The sequence below is a fragment of the Schistocerca serialis genome, chromosome 4 (assembly GCF_023864345.2).
Source record: "Schistocerca serialis cubense isolate TAMUIC-IGC-003099 chromosome 4, iqSchSeri2.2, whole genome shotgun sequence".
Taxonomy (NCBI): domain Eukaryota; kingdom Metazoa; phylum Arthropoda; class Insecta; order Orthoptera; family Acrididae; genus Schistocerca; species Schistocerca serialis.
Window position 1 is genome coordinate 267,778,720 of NC_064641.1, and position 16,638 is coordinate 267,795,357.

Genomic DNA, 16,638 nt, shown 5'->3' on the forward strand with positions numbered 1-16,638 from the left:
CCAAGTGCTACACAAAGCTGGAAGATTGCACCAGAATACTGACACCCTTAGTACGAAAGTGAGAGTAGCTCAAACATGTGATGTGTTAATTGATGAATTAAAAGACTCACTGGAGAATGACTCAAAATATCACCAGTATCACTCCCACTTGTATTTTGTTACGGAGGATGAAATTCTATACTGCAAGACACCCCAAGGGTAAACGTATATTAATACCTAAAGACTTACAATCCAGAATTATTGCCCAATGCCGTAACAGCATCCAAGCTTGCCCTAGTGGACAAAGAGCCACAAACATCCGCATTGCCACAAAGTATTGGTGGGATGGCGATATGTTGCTAAGTATATAAAAAAATTGCCTACCATGCGTCCTGAGAGCACCACCCCCACGAATCAAAATTCCCTTACAATCTCTTCCTGAGGCATCAAAACCCTTTCAGTTTGTAGCTTGATCACTTTTCCCGATACCTTATTTTGGTACCCATCGCTGACATTTCTGCTGAAACAGTAGCACGAGCTTTTGTAGATCATCTTGTCCTTTTTGGAAGCCCTGAAGCCATCATAACCAATCAAGGAACCAATTTTATGTCTGCCTTATTTGTCCAAGTTTGCAAATTGCTGAGAACTAAAAAATGAAGAACCACCCCTTTTCACCCCCAGGCAAATGGCTGCATTGAACGTGTCCATCGCAATGTGAAACAAAATGCTTTCCTATTACATCAACTCAGTCCAAAGTAACTAGCAAAGATACATTAGGAATGTGGCAAGTGCATACAACAGCCGTTTCCATTAAGCCACTGAATGTATCCCTTATGTAATTGTTGAGGCTTTCGTGGCCACTTGTTGACAAACTGCCTGTTGGCTTCTATCTCGGGTTCTTCGGCCGACATTCATCTAATGATTTTTCTGATGTTTTGCCAGCATGAGTGGCTGGCATTGTCAAAGCTTCACCCTCCATTGCCGGTGGTGAACTGGAGCCGAGCTCGCGGGCGTAGACTATATGTACCTGGCGCGTCAACGTCTGAGGGCTTCTCCGCGGTCATTTCCGGTGCGGTTCTCCTCTTGCTACCTGTGACGGTCATTCGCTGCAGTACGGGCAGCCAGGATCCGTTTACCTTAAGGCTTTCCTCTTTCTTGTTGAAACTCGCGTGTTTTTGGATTTCTACAGCTTCTCTGAACAAGCGCGTGTGATATTGCTTCTCTACAGCCAGAACTTCCGTGTCGGCGAATTTTATTACGTGGTCGGTCTCACTCAGTGCGTGCTCTGCCATGGCCGATTTCTCCACCTGCCCCAACCTGCAATGTCGCTTATGCTCTTTAATCCTGGTGTTAATTGATCGTCCAGTCATTCCGACAAACTTTTTCGCATGTGCATGGTATACGGTATATTCCCGACATTGCAAGTGGGTCTCTTTTCTCCTTCGCCGATCTAAGACACTCTTTGATCTTCCTTGTCGGTTTGAAAATCGTCTTTATGCCGTGTTTGCGCAATATACGGCCGATTCTGTCCGTCACTCTGGGAATGTATGGCAGAAAGGCCGTACCCGACATTTCTTTTTCTGGTTCCTTACTTCGCTGAGTATTTGGCTCTGTTACACTTCTAATGTAATTTGTGGAGTACCCATTGCTCCACAGAACAGTTTCCAGGTGTTGCATTTCTCGTTTGAGGTGTTGAGGCTCACATATTCGTCCTGCTCTCGTTACGAGCGTACTAATCATGCCCCTTTTCTGGCTCGGGTGGTGGTTTGACAGATTGTGCAGGTATCGGTCCGTGTGTGTCGGTTTCCGATACATGCTGTGTCCCAGGTTTTCGCCGTCCCTTGTGACTAGCACATCTAGAAATGGCAGTTTCTTGTCCTTTTCTACTTCCATGGTAAATGTTATGTTGGCATGGAGGCTGTTCAAATGTCTCAGGAATTCACCGAGCTGTTCTTCACCATGGCTCCACACCACAAAAGTATCATCGACGTACCTGTACCACGCCTTAGGTTTGCAAGTCGCCGAGTCCAGTGCCTGTGCTTCGAATTGTTCCATGATGAAGTTGGCCACCACTGGACTGAGAGGACTACCCATGGCGACACCTTCCAGCTGTTCTTAGAAATCTCCATTCCACGTGAAATAGCTTGTGGTGAGACATGCATGGAAGAGCTTTTTGATGTCTTGCGGGAACATGGAACCGATGTGCTCCAGAGCGTCACTGAGTGGCACTTTCGTAAATAACGAAATAACATCAAAGCTGACCAGGATGTCGTTTGGTGCAAGTTTCAGTTTCTTCAGCTTCTCAGTGAAATGTCCTGAGTCCTTAATGTATGTGTCGGTCGTCCCCACGTGTGGCTGGAGCAGAGAGGTAATATATAGCAATATTTTTCAAAGTTTACAGAAAAATTCAATAAATTAGCTACATTTTATATGCAGCAACATATGACTTAACACGCACCAAACGCAAATTCATAGCAACCTCTATTTTTCACTGCAAACTTTCCGAAATTCTTGCAGTATTTTACTTAATCCTAAAATATCACAATAAATATTTCCACTAACAAAAATGACAGACAGTTCATCATGAAGCAATGATACGTGGAAGAATCAAATTTTTTACCACAGTTTTTTTATTTTTTATTTTTTACACTAGTTTGAGAAAGACTGCGGTTTGGCCAGCTTGGCACCTTACCATTCATGGAGTCACACCAACCAGCAAGCTTCTGCCTCATATCATACACCATGATAGAGATTCAGCATGTGAGATAGCCGTCACCCCCATCTGCAAGCCGACAGTCGCACCATCTAGCAAACTTGCAGTGAACCTTACCCTGTGTGAGAGGGTCTTAACTCACCCTCCTACAGATTCATAGCTCATGGTGTTACCTATACCTGGCAATGCTGAAGGAATACTTTTGAACAGATGGACTCACACTCCAGTAAGGCAAGAATAGCAACAGCCAGCCCCAGCCCACCAAACATCGCGCAGACAACTATTATTATTATTATTATTCTTTCTTTCCTCAGACGTTATGTCTGGTCAAAAATGGAAAGTGACGCGGACCTTGATCAAGCGTGACTTCCTTTTAACTGTACGGTATATGTTATATTGCATTTAGGAACTTTCGGGTAATTGAACATGTATCAATAATTACGGATTTCTGCAGTTGTATGTATAAGTTTGGATGTAGCTGTATTGCATTGATGTACTGGTGGATATTGTGTGGTATGACTCCTGTAGTTGATAGAATAATTGGTATAATGTCAACTTATTATTATTATTATTATTATTATTATTATTATTATTATTGTTATTTACACCAATAAATGCAAGGAACCTTCACTTGCGACCATACACGAAGGAAGGTGAGCGCACTTCAAACAGTTCTGTGATGCTCAATGAAAACTGACACACAGGATTGGCAGACTGTCCCTACCACATGTGAAGCTGAAGAGATTCCTTGCCTATAAAACCCTACATTTTTTGAACAGAGTGTAGACTCGGGACAAGTCATGCGAATGTCAAACCAGTGACTATCTCCAATGCAGAACTTTGGATTTCTGCAGCTTTCCTCCCTGCAATTAGGCCTGGTAGCACTACGCCTCTCATAGGACTTTAATCTTTTTGTTGAGTCCCTCTGCGCCACCTATACTATCTTAACAGTTGCTGCACATCTACTTAACTTCAATGTTTGTTCCTTGGTATTTCCTTTCTCTGAAGGTTCCTTTGATAGCATAGTTCAACATGTGTCCCCCCACCATAGAACACTTGGCCATCTCAGTTTTCAGCACTAACTTCACAGTAGTTAATAGGTGATTACCACTTGCACTACCTAAAGATGACATGCAAACTGATTGGTTACAACAGACTGCATCTATTACAACTTCAATGTTAGCAACTGGCCTTCCACATCCATACAAAAATTTCCTTATAAACAAGCAACAAAACTGAAATACTGTGAAATTTACAGAACATGTCAGCAATAACTCAAAATAAAGTCAGTGCTGAATGGCAGAGAACACTGTCTCATGCTAAAAACATAGCTCTTCTGTCTATTTTCCTGAAACTACTGAAGCCACAGGAAACAAATTTGTTAGACAAACATTTACTGTTATTTTGTGGTAAATTTATTTGGTTCCAAGACAACTCTGGCTATTTTGCATGTCATAGTCGCTTATTAGTATAACTAGTGAAAAATAAAATTCATATCACCTAAAACAATGTTTGTACATATGGTTTGAAATTCCAACTTACCAGTATTATTTGAGAAACAAGAAGTTTCCACATTCTCTCCTTTCAAAATATGTAAACAGGTTCACAGACAGAAATACAATCTTACATGACACTCAAAGAAGATTTTAACCTAATTAAAATTAAGTGTAAACAATGACATGACAAACTTGTTTGCCCTTTTTGTGAACTACATTGGAGTGTTGCAAAATGCTCCAAACCCAAATCACTGTCAATTGTCTAACGAGTGACGATTTAACTAACGAGATCAGGAACCAGAAGCCAACTTCCATTAGTAAGGTAAGTGGTTAACTTGTTTCAATCATAACTGTGATGAAAACTAGGCATAACTCATCAATAGCTACATTGTCTTTCAGAGACAATGTGAGTATATGAATTAAGCTGTCAGTTGAGACAGTGTCCAGTTTGCTTTCCAAGTAATTCAATCACTGACATATCTTCAAGTTCAATATATTAACTGTGCCCATATCTTAAAACAACAGTAAAAGCTTTTAAATCCATGTTCTTTGAACATTTTGTCCTGGGCACTTGCATTAGTCATTAGTAACATTTATATTTTCTGCGACTGTTGTGTTGTGTTGTGTTGTGTTGTGTTGTGTTGTGTTGTGTTGGTCCGACATTCTCTGCAATGTCAGTTCACTTTTCGGTGTTGGTCGAAATTCAAGTACAAATACTCTGTGATTAGCACTTCACTCTAGAGGCAAGGCAACTGTGTGAGAAGCTATATGCCTATTGTTACTGGACTTAAGCGAACACTAAATTTCGCTGTTATGAATATAGCAAATACTTCGTAATCTGTTTAGAGGAGAAAAGAAGGGGGAAAAAGGTATATTTTGCATCCTTGTCAGTGGCTAGTCAAGTGGTCTTGAGAACAAGGGCTCCCCAGGAAGCAGTCAGAGCTGTGCACAAAACAGGTAAGCAAGTGGTTTGTTACTCTAATAAAAGAAAGAATGTACCATTTGGCTTTTACTGAATGACAACTGCTCAATTTCTGCTTGTACTGGATGGTTACAATTAAAATGTAGCAACTCACAGAGGCCCAGTGTGGGCTGTAATTATTGTATGGCAGCAAAACTTGGTATATATGCTAAAGCATTAATGTGCAACTGATTTATGCTGGGGAAAAAAGTTAGTCCCAATTTTGGTCACCAGGTGCAAGTCTGGCACTGTACACAGTTTGTATGACAGTACGACTTCCATGCCGTCATTTTACACACCATAAATGAGTGAACAATATAGCTACTGAGAAGAGAGACTGTGCACTGTTAGTGATACTGTTAAGTGAATGGCAGCAATTACAGTAATGCACTGATAGAGTATTGCCGACTAATGTTAATAAATAGTTTAAACAAACAATCCTGTTGGAAGAACATACGCAACTGAGCATTATATCAGAGGTTGAAAATACTGCTTCAGTTGTAAATTTCTTTTATAAAAGAAATTTATAACAGAAATTTACAGCTGAAGCGGTATTTTCAACTTCTGAAATAGTTTAAAGAACATGGTAATGAAATTTGAATACCCAGGTGAGCTTCATGAGGCACCTAGAAGAGGAAGGCACCCTATCCTGGTGGAAGTTATTGACGAGGTTGTGTTTCTGTAACTGACTGTGCAGCATGTGACCTGAGGAGTACTAGTGATTGCACTGTGTCACTAGAATTGTCCATCCCATGGTCAATAGTACAGACAGGTTTATGAGCTATCTTACACTGGTACCTGTACAAGATCCAGACAGTGCAGCAACTGAAATCCCATGAGCTGCAGCAACATTCTGAACTTCCTGTTTGCTTTCTGGTACAGGCTGACGTTAATTACATGCGGCCAAGCAACATTTTATGGACTGACGAAGCACATTTTACACAACAGGCTGCAATAAGTACACAGAAGTGCCAAATTTGTGGTACTGTTAAAGTGCTTGTTGTGCACAAAGAGCCACTGCACTTGCAGTATGTGACTGTAGTGTGGATTCATAAGCACCTTTATTCTTGGTCCATTCTTCCTTGAGATAATACACCCAGAGCACCTGTCAGGTGTACTGTGACATCTGCACATTATCAAGACCTTACTGTACAGCATATGATTACTGCTTTGGAAAAGTGCAACTGTGTGGAAGCCACGATTTTCATGAAAGATAGGGCAACACCTCTTGTCAACTGAACAGTGAAAGATCTGCTTAATATAACCTTCCACAAATGTGAGGTTATCCGGTTGCATGGTTGCAAGGTCACCTGATCTGCATTTTCATGACCTTTCACTCCAGGTAAGTAACAAAGAATGCATTTACCAGGGAACATTCAATCTCTACCTGATATGAGGGAAAGTATACAGGAACACATTGCTCAGATTCTACCAGAACTGTTGCGAGCAACTGTTGATTACAACAATGGAAACTCCATGTAGGAATATTAACAATGCAGGAAATGACAGATTGCTACTTACTGCAAAGAAGACATGTTAAGTTGCAGACAGACACAATTAAAAGTAACTTATACAAAACTTCCAGCCACAGCCTTCATCAGCAAAAGAGAAACACACACCATGCATTCTGGCCCGACATGCTGGAGTTGGCAGTTGTGGCATGAGACGTGCTTGCTTATATGTATGAATGGTGTGTGTTTCTCTTTTGCTGATGAAGGCTGTGGCCAAAATTTTTATGTAATTGTCTTAATTGTGACTGTCTGCAACTTAAAAAGTCTTCTGTACAGTAAGTAGCGATCTGTCTTTTGCTACATTGTTGGACCGTTGATTATGTTGTTTTAAGAATAGAGCATCTCATTGACCTCTCTGGTGATCATACTGAACAAACTGGGTAAGTGGCAGTTAATAATAAAAAAAAAAAAAATCAACATTATGCCTTTGTCATTTGTTTGACCTATCCTGCCCACATCCTGTTCCTAATCCATTACATATGGAAACATTGCCATACATCTTTCTTGCATTAACACCACCAGATTTGCACCGGGTGGATAAAATTGGAGCCAATTTTTTTTCCAGCCTAAATCAGTTCAGCATTAACACATTAGAATATCTACCATGTTCCACTGGCATATAATAATTACAGCCCTTAATGGAGCTATGTGGATAGCTGCACTTTAATTATAACCACCCATTAGCTGGCAACACGGCTGAGATAGAGCTGCATTGGTAATGAGGGCACATGGGAATAACCAACGATGAACGGTGTGACTGTTAGTGCAACACTGTCAGTGATTGCAACCAAATATGAAGAAACGACAAAGTGTTGCTGGCTTTTTTAAAAACATAACAGTAAACCTAAGATGTAAAAATTTTGACTGTCTAACATAGCAACAGTAACCCTACATTAGTGCAGTAAAAAAAGCCAGTCAAGTGTCGAAATATGTACACAGCTGTGCCTGCATTGAATAGAAATGAAATTTCCGTACCTCAAAGGAGGCTTTGAACACAACTGTGCTTTACTAGGCCTGGTTCTATGGGAGACTATACCTCACCCTGTCCCCCTGAAAGAGAAATGACTGGCCAAGTGAGTTGTAGGAGTAGGTGTCGATGGGGAGGCAACAGGTCTGTTTAATGCGGTATTGATTTTCATGGTGCTTGGTTTCGCCATTACATTTTGCTATAAGTGAAATCATAACTGCCACAAATATATGTAATCAAACACTTCCTTAAGTAGCAGTCGAGACTCCTGATCTGAAATGATTTATACTGCAAAAATAACTGCCAACCTAGATCCTGTCAGCAACCTTATTTGGCAAGAGTACCAAATTTTGCTTACATACTCCCCTTTCTTTCCTCTGCAATTCAGTAGTCCACGTATGAGTAGTAAGATTTTTTTTGCACAGAGAACAACAACTTTAATGTCTGCAGTGAAGGAAAAACAAGAACAAGTCTCAAAAATACCTGTTAAATTGGTCCTCTGCAGTCGTCAACTTCAATCTCAATTCCACCACAGTGTTTTCAAGCTCAGCAAGTTCACATTTATCAATATTTTTTGTTTCTGCTTCAAGTTTCTTAACTGACAATTTCAGAAACTTTATTTCTTGTTCTGCTTTTGCCAACTCTTTGTCAGCCAAAATCTTACACTGCTGGAGGTCATTCTTCTCTTGGCTAAGGCAATCAATTTCATGCTGCTTGTCATTCAAAATATTTTGCATATCTTGAATTGTCAGTTGCAGTTTCTCAAGCTCTTGAGATTTTTCTTCGAGTAGTAACTTGTTTGTTGAAAGCTCTGACAGTGAACCTGAAATTTCATCTTTAAGCTGCTGAATTTGAGACATCAGCTGTGACTTAGTATTTTCTGCTTCAAGAAACTTTTTTTCTGCAGCTTCAAACTTTTCTGGACTGTATCTTTCTTTAAATTCATCCAACTCTGATTTCAGCTCTCTAATTGCCTCATCTTTTGAAGCAACTTCACACTGAAGTCTGACTATATTACTCTCAGCTGCTTCTATTTCCTTTTCTTTGATAATCTTTATATTTTCAAGATTAGATATTTGCTTCAAATATTCTTCACTGCATTTTTTCAGTGTTGATAAATTTACTGTGATTTCGTCTCTCTCCAGTTTTAATTTATTAAGTTCAGTCTCACACTGGCTTTGTTTTAGTAAGGCACAGTTCAATTGAAGAGTTATGTCCATTATTTCATTACCACTAACTTCCACATTTCTTTTAAGATCCATGTTTTGCACTGACAAATTATCTACACAAGCTTGAATATCTGCATTTAATGCTGTTAAATCAACTATATGCTGTGCTGATTTCTGAGAAAAGTCTCTGTTTACTTCAAGTTCCTGCATAAGCTGACCAATCTGTTTCTGAGCACATTCTTTGTGGTGGTCCAATTTTTCAGCAATAACATCAATCTCTGCTTCTGACCGCTTCAGTGCATCCTCTAGCTCAGATATGCGTTCTTCGTAGGACTTTGCCTGCAGCTCCAAAGAACTTTGGGTTTGTAAGAGTTCTTTTTCACTTGCCTGCAATCGCATCTGGAGTTCTTGAATGTTTGCATCTTGCTCTTGTGATGCAGTTTCTAAACGTACAACATATTCATTTACTTGATGCAATTTTTCTGTAAACATAGAAAGTTGACCAGCAAATGAATCTACGTCATGTCTCATACTCTGCATATTCTGAGTTTTCAGTACTGATTTACATTTTAAAGTATCTATTTTCTTAAGCAGCTCATTTCGGATTTGTTCTATCTGCCTCAGATTTTCTTTTTCGATCTTTTGTAATTCTTCCTCTTGTGTGATCAGTTTCTCCTTGTAGCCTGCCACTTCTGCCATTAATTCTTCTTTTTCTGCTTCAAGCTGGTCCCTTGTCGCAGTCAGTTGCTCCACATCTTTCTCACTTTCCAAAAGACGAACACCTAGAGCCTGCAAGCTGTCTCTAAGATTTCTATTGCCAACTTCAAATTTACGATTCTGATCCTCGGATGCTTCTAAGGAGCATTTCAGAGTTGCCATCGATTCTTTACACAGGTTGTGCTCCACACTTACAGAATCCAATTTGTCTTTCAGTTCTGCTATTGTTACCTGCTGCTCAACATTTGAAACTCTAAGTTTATCTCGTGTGGCTGTAATCTGACCTATTTCATCCTGTAACACAGCTAAAGCAGCAGATATTCTATGGAGTTCTTCAGTTTTCAAGGCTAACTTGTCCTCAGTATCGACTTTTTCTTTCTTTAACAGCAAAACTGATTCCTCTAAATCAGAAATTGTTTTTTCTGAGTCTCTCTTCATACCTTCTATCTTTAAGTCCATATAATTCTCCAGCTCCTTGACTTTATTGCTATGCAGTTGCAAAATGTGCTTTATCAATGTTTCATACTTTAAACTTATTTCTTTTAGTTTCAGTGCACATTCCTCAGAAAATCTATTTATATACGAAAATGTATCGTTTAAGTTCTGAAACTGCTCTAATAAGATCTTAAAATCTTTATCATGTTTCAGTTTCATGTCAGCATACTCTGCTTTCTGGATTTCACACTCTGCAATCAACTCTGAGACCTCCATTTCCTTGGCACTCAGCACAGCTTCCAAACTAGTTTTTGCCATCTTATATTCTGTGCAATCTGTCTCCAAGTTTCTAAGCTGTTCCTCAAGAGCAAGCTTTTCTACAGAATGCCTGCTTTCTATCTGTTCTATCTGTTTTTCAAGCTTTTCAATATTTTTGCTATATTCACACAGCAATGCAGCCTTTTCTATGTTATGCTCACTGACCATTTTATCACGTTCTGCTTTGCAGTCCTCAAACTCAACTTCCAATGATGAAAGTTCACCCTGTAACATAAGTATCATCTGCTGTTTTTGTGCAACCTTTGATGATAAGTCAGAATTTATAGCTTTCTCTTCCAACACTTGAGATTCCCAGTCACGTTGCAATTTTTCTGAACCCTGTTTAAGATCATTGAAAGTTTCATTAAGTCTCCTGTGGGATTCTTCCAGCATCCTGTACTCTTCATCATGTGAATTCTTGAGTTCCTGATATTTTATCTTTTCGGCTTGCAATGTTTCTTTCATCAGTTCAAGCTCATTATTCAAAACACAACATTTATCTTGACTTGTCTGAAGGGACAATTTATTTTTAGATAACTCTTCAGTCATTTCATTTTGAATACTGCTTAAATTCTTTTTGTCAATTTCCAATTGAGAAATTGCAACCTCTAATGACAGACACCTACTTCTACATTCTTTCAATTCTCTTGACAATTCCTCAATTTTTTCACTGGTAAATGATCTGTCCATGCTATCAAATCGCAATCTCCTTTTGCCATCACAGTTGAAGCAGCCATCATCTGACTGTGTGTCAATGTCTTCTGTATCTGTCGCACTGTCCTTTTTACCAGCATGCTGCAATCCAGTGGTTTGGGACCTGGATCTCTGGGAATTCTCTCTTAGTTTCCTTGGTGGTTGTGGCTGAAAATAAAGAATTCAGTTTAGAATAAATGCCTGCACTAAAATACCAGCTGTGATTTATTTCATGTCCAAACACAAATCTTTCAATATTGGTCTGAACAACACGAATAAAATATAGTAACAGTGAAAGCTTGAAGCAGAAATAATAATATGTGATATGTACATAGATGATCAGCTGAGTCTGTCTATAGAGTCTTAATGTATTAGTATTGTATGGTGTGACCCAAGTGAGTCAGATGATTTCCATCATATTTCTCACTATAATATTTCTGACATTGTCTTGTTGATAAATTACAAACAATATTCCCACAAGATGTTAATAAACTGTACCATCAGTAATTCTACTCACAGACCATTGCTTTAAATTGACTGCATTGCAAAGGTTGGGTGTTGAAATATGTGACACTTCTTGCATCATGGATGACTTCAAATTTGGAAGATTAGGCAAGAAGTCTGTGAACAGACATATTTCTTAATGTTTGGTGAAGCGAACCCTCATCAAGGCATTACGATACTCTGAGTGCCCCATTGCTTTTTGGGGAAGAGAGAAAACAGACAGTAGCTCAAACTTATAGCAGGGAACACTATTGTTTGTTCTGACGTGCAATCCGAAATCTGCTCAATGAATAAAATCCATTCTTATAAAGTATATTTCAGAGTATGAAGATATTGGCAAAAAATGAAGAAAGAAAAAGCATCCAACCCAGACATTGGCAAAAAATGAAGAAGAAAAAGCATCCAATCACAGTATTGATGCAGACCAGAGGAACATATATTACTCTGGAGCATGAATCTCCAGCACTAAAAAGTTTAAGGATTTACTGACCTAACCAAACATAAATGATAAATTTATTAAAACTCTCAATTTAAAACTCTTGTTCCGTGTACAAATGCAAGGCTCCATGAAATCCTATAATGCTCAAATCATCCACAAATTAAGTAGCAAGCACAAAGACTGCAATAGTCAACAGAAACTACGTAGTTCAACAGAAGGGGTAGTTCCATGAACACAAGGTAAAAAAAAATATTAATTTGCAATTAATAATTATGTTATAAATTGTATTACATTGTTTGTTTTGTATGCAACAACAAACCAAAGTCTGTACAAAAATTTGAGTTCACCGAGACAAGCTGTTGAGAAAATATCTTAACTGAGACAAGTGTTCATTTTGATTAATAAGGTAGGTGTAATTTCGAAATCTTTACAATTTCCCGATTGGTTGTGCGATTAGCTGATGTTATTTATAAAGAAACTAGTCTCTAGAATCACCACAAGACCAGCACAGCCAAGATGTTTTAAAATGTCATTGGGATTATCTAAATGATAACGCTTCCATCATATAAAGGAAATAAAATTCAAATGGTGAAAGCATTATCATTTAGATTCCATTTTACTCTGACTCCATATAATATGAAAATCCTCTTCATGGATTTGCCACTGGATCACATTGTGCAAATACCACAATATTTCCTTGGAGCAACTCCCCAACATCTTCAGGTGGTTCAAGCTTGCTGGTGGCTAGGTTGTTGTTGTTGTTGTTGTTGTCGTCGTGGTCTTCAGTCCTGAGACTGGTTTGATGCAGCTCTCCATGCTACTCTATCCTGTGCAAGCTTCTTCATGTCCCAGTACCTACTGCAACCTACATCCTTCTGAATCTGCTTAGTGTATTCATCTCTTGGTCTCCCTCTACGATTTTTACCCACCATGCTGCCCTCCAATGCTAAATTTGTGATCCCTTGATGCCTCAAAACATGTCCTACCAACCGATCCCTTCTTCTAGTCAAGTTGTGCCACAAACTTCTCTTCTCCCCAATCCTATTCAATACCTCCTGGTGGCTAGGTACGACTGATGGTATTTACACGTTGATGCCTCGTTTCTAGAACATGCGCACGAAGAATTCACAGGTGCAGAAATCGTGCATGTGCAATGATTTGCAAATAGATGGTGCAATACTTAAATGCCCTCTGCCGAAAATCGCAAACCGGCTCTCCTATATGTGCACTGTACGCTGGGGTTACTAACAGTGTGGCCAGACGTTACTAGTCTTGATTTAATAGTAGCCATTGCAGGGTTCCAGGCTGTGATCAGTTGAGATCCTGCATCCCTGTTGACGAGATTATCGGCTGTATGCATATGTATTGCTTCCTTAATAACGCAATCCTAGAAAGCTGACGCCGGGGATAAAACTTCTGCTTTTTCATAAATCATGTGATGTCCTGTACTCAGACGGTGTTCTGAAATTGTTGACTTTCCCAGTTGACAAAGGCTTGTATGACGCTGATGTCATTGCTGTGTTCTTTTACTGTGCGACATGTCTGGCCTATATATGCTGCCCTGCACTGACAAGGAATCTTGTACACACCTCATTTCCTCAGGCCAAGATCATCCTTGACCAAACCCAACAGGTTTCTCAGTTTTTCAGATGGTCGAAAAATCCACTTAATGCCTCATCTTCCGGGGACTCTTCCGGTTCTTGATGACATGGCACCAAAATATGGCAAAAAGACCAACGTGGTGGGTACAAGATTCCTTGTCAATGTGGGGAAGCATATACAGGCCAGACATTCTGCACAGTACAAGAACACTGCAATGACATCAGCCTGGAACCCCGCATTGGCTGCTATTAAATCACGACGTGAAAAATCAAGATTTTTCAATGACAGACCCATCATTGGTCTAGTACGATTTCTTACTGAGAAACGTCTGGCTGCACTGTCAATATACACAGTGTCAAGTGCACGCACAGGAGAAACGAGAGACGCTCTGTGATTTTCGGCAGAGGGCATTTGAGTACGGCACCATCTATCTGCAAATCATTGCACACGCGTGATTTTTGCACCTGTGCATTTTTCACACATGTGTTCTAGAAACAGGGCATCAACGTGCAGATACCGTCATTCATACCTAGCCACCAGCAAGGTTGAACCACCTGAAGATGTCTGACAGTTTCAGGAAATATTTGCACAAAGTGATCCGGCAGCAAACCCGAGAAGACTATTTACAACATATCCGTCGGGAAAGCTTGAAAAGCCACAATATGAAAATTGTTGAGATTAGTTTTCAATTCGATTTAAACCAGATTGTGAAACATTTTGTCAATTATTTTGGGTGGTTTGACACCTCCAGGAAAGGGCTAAAATATAAGAAACACTTGTTTCAGATTGCTTCTCACTAACAACTGAAGCTCACCTGCAATTTTTGACCTAATTGTTACCAATATGTTAGTGCTGGTAGTGCACTGGTGTTTTGATCCTGGCCAATGTTTTAATAACCAACTGTTTGCTTTGAATTTCTTTTCATCAGAGCAAGTAACATAAAAGTGTGAAACTAGAGATTCAGCTGTTTCTATATCTGTAGACTTGCTCACCCTGCTACAATGGTTCTTGTGCCCATCTTGTTTACCTTTGCTTAACGTGGTAAAAGATAGCTAACAGGATGGAAGATTAGAGTTATCATCTCATCGACAATTTTATCATTAGGGAAGTAGCAAAACCACATACTGGAAAATGACGTGAGAAGGAAATTGGTTGTGTCCTTTTCAAAGTAACCATTTAAAGATTCTGAAGTAATTTCAGGAAACCATATAAATAAGTTGCTGAAATTTCTTGATATTATTTCATTTATAGTGACTTAAAACATTGTGAGATGAGAGTTTTGCAAAAGTAATATGTCACAAATGCAGTGTGTAGTTACATAAAGAAATAAACTTTTTATATTTCGATACAATTTAACAACACAGTATAAGAAATTTATTAACAAATGATTCAGAGTCAATAACCAATGCAAGATTGTTCAATATTTTAAGTCAAATACCTTTCAACAAACAGTTACACACAGTTGAAGTATGAAGTTTTAGTGAAAGAGAATATAACAACATTTGTTTTCTAAGCATTATACATTGTAGCATGTTCTACTACTCTCAGAACACACTGAAAATCTGCAGATTCATAATGAGTATAAGTAGAGCACAACTATTTAGAAAATTATTACTCCATCTTTCTCAACATTAAAAACCTGTATCTAAACAATAAATAATCCAAATAAAAATACAAATTTGTCACAGAATTGTTATAAAATTCAAATTGTGTCTGGTTACAGCTGTATTTTTATTAACATTCTATGTCACATAACAGCCTCCGTTTTCCTTGAGTATCATTATTTGACGAAGTAGCAAAGAGTGGAATATTCCACTTTGTAACTGCCTTTAAGTTTCATTTGATCACCAGTGAAGCAGATTACACCAATTACATCATACTGCTCACAGGCACCAAATCTTCACCATGTCAATTTTTATGACAGTTTACTGCTGTTCTTCTGCAATATAAAACTGCTGCAATAACTATTAACAGCACTCTAGAAGGGCACCAAATTTCCTATCCTCACAGGGCATACTAACCTCTACAATTTCCCAGACTTCCATATACTACTACAATACATATGCCACTTCCTTCTCCTGCAATATCTTCACATATATTGGCCCTGCCCTCACAACTGTCGCAATATTTACTGAACATCTAAAATATGTGTAGTCCTAGGTCGCAACACTGTGTGTACGCAACCATTCACAAAAGAAAACCAAGACAAAAAAAACCTGACTTTTCATATCTGTGTACAAGAAATCCATGCAAGACAAAATTCTATTCCACAAGCAATAGTGAAAGAAAAATTCAAAAAAATGGTTCAAATGGCTCTGAGCACTATGGGACTTAACTTCTCAGGTCATCAGTCCCCTAGAACTTAGAACTACTCAAATCTAACCAACCCAAGGACATCACACACATACATGCCCGAGGCAGGATTCGAACCTGCGACCGCAGCAGTCACGCAGGTCCAGACTGTAGCGCCTAGAACTGCTCGGCCACTCCGGCCAGCAAGCAAAATTCCTTTGGGCTTTTGGGTGCCAGGGCAAATCAACATTTCTAAGTCTTCACATCAATTGCATCCATAGGGTGCGGCCTCATGCCATTACTATCTATCTCTCACAGATACACTGATGAGCCAAAACATGATTACTGCCCACAATGAGACTGAATGCTGCCTGATGACACTGCAGGTACATGGCATGGTAAGGAAAGCATGTAAGAGGAGAACATACAGAGAATCATTCTAGTAGTGACATGGTCTGCAAAGAGGGAAATCCACTGGCATAAGCAATTCAAATATGGCAAAATCAAAAATCAAAGTCTAGGATGGAAGGACAACAATATTGCGAAAAGATAATAAATAAGAATTTTTGCAGCCAAAATTGCATGTCGAAATATTTTTATTTCCTCAATGACCACTTCTGACAGAGCCTAGCCAATATCTTCAGATCATCTGGAAATAATATTACTGTTGTTTCCAGAAGATCTGAACATGACAGACTGTTTTTGACAGTCATTGAGGAAGCAAAGATGTTTCAACATGCAATTCTGTCTTCAAAAATTATATGACTGTTAGTTCCAGAAGACCCAAATATGACAGCTAGACTGTCAAAACCAGTCATTGAGGAAACAAAAATATTTTAACA

General features: G+C 39.0%; 1 protein-coding gene across 1 annotated transcript in view; it reads right to left on the reverse strand.

Moving 5' to 3' along the window:
- Positions 1–16,638, reverse strand: part of LOC126473791 (hyaluronan mediated motility receptor-like) — a 129,414-nt gene that overhangs the window by 39,585 nt on the left and 73,191 nt on the right. The window contains exon 3 of the mRNA XM_050101065.1: positions 8,111–11,127. Coding sequence (XP_049957022.1) covers positions 8,111–11,127 — 3,017 coding nt within the window. The remainder of the gene's footprint in view (positions 1–8,110; positions 11,128–16,638) is intronic.